Source organism: Panicum virgatum, chromosome 4K (genome assembly GCF_016808335.1).
Source record: "Panicum virgatum strain AP13 chromosome 4K, P.virgatum_v5, whole genome shotgun sequence".
In the NCBI taxonomy this organism is placed as follows: Eukaryota; Viridiplantae; Streptophyta; class Magnoliopsida; order Poales; family Poaceae; genus Panicum; species Panicum virgatum.
This window is the reverse complement of record NC_053139.1, coordinates 41635528-41637720: the sequence shown is the minus strand read 5'-3', so window position 1 is coordinate 41637720 and position 2193 is coordinate 41635528. Positions and strand designations below refer to the sequence as shown.

At 51.8% G+C, this 2193-nt stretch overlaps 1 protein-coding gene across 1 annotated transcript; it reads left to right on the top strand.

The window, feature by feature from the left end:
* Positions 1 to 230: 230 nt before the first annotated feature.
* Positions 231 to 1353, top strand: LOC120702245 (putative anthocyanidin reductase). The gene is made up of 3 exons (XM_039985967.1): positions 231 to 491; positions 649 to 821; positions 1015 to 1353. The coding sequence occupies exons 1-3, from the start codon at positions 359 to 361 to the stop codon at positions 1351 to 1353; spliced, it is 645 nt and encodes a 214-aa protein (XP_039841901.1). The 5' UTR covers positions 231 to 358.
* The last annotated feature ends 840 nt before the right edge of the window (positions 1354 to 2193 follow it).

The window sequence follows — 2193 nt, the reverse complement described above, 5'->3', positions numbered from 1 at the left end:
GATTTTTACTTAAAAAAAACACCTCTTGGATGGGCTAATTTTTTTTAGAGAGTGCTAATTCACTTTAGTGCCAAATAGTCTCATATGTTGATCCATTAGAGCTAAAAGGGGCTAAAAGGGGAGACTGGATCCAAACAGCCCGAAAGTTTTTGGGTCCGCCACTGTACAAATACCCACACGAAGCGCACGCGTTGACCGATCCAAGACAGTCGATTGTTTCGGTGGCCAGGCCAGCTTAAGTATAAATTTGCTCTCGAGTTAGTTTTCTCACTTATCAGTTCTCACTTCACAACGAACGCATCGGTCCAACCCCATCGGCATCAGCCCATCGCCATTCGGGAATTCAGGGAGCCCAGCCATGGCGGAAGAGGGGAAGCGCGGCAGCGGAGTGCGGGTGTGCGTCACCGGAGGCGCCGGGTTCATCGGCTCGTGGCTCGTCAAGAAGCTCCTCGAGAGGGGCTACACCGTCCACGCCACCCTGCGGGACACCGGTGCGCGCGCGCGCTCCTCGCTTCGCTCCGATGATCCGCCGCGTCGCGTCGGGGAATCCGCCGAAAAGGCTCAAGGAGCGGAGCCTGGTCGCCGATTGGCTCCTGTGTGCAGTTGCCTGGTCCTGAAATCTGCGTTCGGTTTGTTCGGTGGCCGCAGGGGACGAGGAGAAGGCCGGGCTGCTGCGGCGGCTGGTCCCCGGCGCGGCGGAGCGGCTGCGGTTGTTCGAGGCCGACCTCTTCGACGCCGCCACCTTCGCGCCGGCGATCGCTGGGTGCCGGTTCGTCTTCCTCGTCGCCACGCCGTACGGGCTCGAAGCCGCCAGCTCCAAGGTGAAATTTACCAATCGTTTGCTGGTCACGACCAATTCTTTCTTTCTTTCTTTTTAATTTTGACGGTAGATAGATGCCCTTCCGATCAAAAAAATTGGGCTTGATCAACGAAGGAATCAAAAGATTATGAGTAGAGAAACTAAAATAGCGATTAAACGGATTTTATTGTTGATATTGATGAGTTATTCTTCAGTATAAGAGCACGGCGGAAGCCGCCGTGGCCGCGGTGCGCGTGATCCTCCGGCAGTGCGAGGAGTCCCAGGCGGTGAAGCGCGTGATCCACACCGCCTCCATATCGTCCGCCTCGCCGCTGAAGGAGGCCGGCGCCGGCTACAAAGATTTCATCAGCGAGTCTTGCTGGACACCGCTCGATGTTGACTACCCTCTGCGCAGCGCGCACTTCGATGTAAGCAACAGGTTCCTCCGATCCGGCGATCCGTCCGATGATCGCCTAATGATAATCCTCTCGCCGATTTCTGCGACCCCCAAATGGCCCAATCCAAAGTTCGATGGATTTCTTTTAAGCAGATGAAGCCTCCCCTCCTAAGAGAAGACTTAAATATGATACAAAACATTAATCTCAGGAGGCTGATGCCACATTTATTATATCAGATGGTTCAAAATCGTACAAACCTTGGAGGACACTCGATACAGATAATAATCATAACTAACCAAGCTACAACATAACACCAGACCGCAAACCACATGGGGTCTACCACAGGCTCAGAGTACTGCGACAGCGGAGGCATCTCGACAAGGCCGGTACCACAGGCAAGGTTGGGTGTAGCACGATAACCCTACTCGGCGTCGTCTGGTATGAAGTCTGGGTCTTCTTCTGTAAAAAGTAAGAGTGGGGTGAGTACAAACGTACTCAGCAAGTCCAACCACACGCACGAAAGGGGTTATAACAGAATAATATGCATAGGTAAATCAAGGAATAGGTTACGGTTTAATTTGCAGAAAAACGATATTTTATGCAGGGGTTCATTTAACAGAAAACCTTTTTTTTAAACAGTTTTTATAGTAACACAGAGTTCAGGTTTTAAAACTGCTACCGGACTCCCCGTCCGTCGTAGCACACGGCACAACTGCCGGACATAATTCCAAAACAACTCACACCAGCCCATCCCAAGGAAACACTAGTTATGTGACCACACCGTAACTCGCCCAATACCGTGGGCACGGACTATTCGAATAGATTCTTAACTCTGCAGAGGTGTGCAACTTTACCCACAATCAGGATACCACAACTCGAACACCGTTGTGTCGGTGTAGATCCCAACATAGCCATTACCCACCATAGCTAAGCCTGACTAGCCATCACGGGATGCACCAAGGGGTCATCGACCGTTTACTTAGGTATAACCGGGTA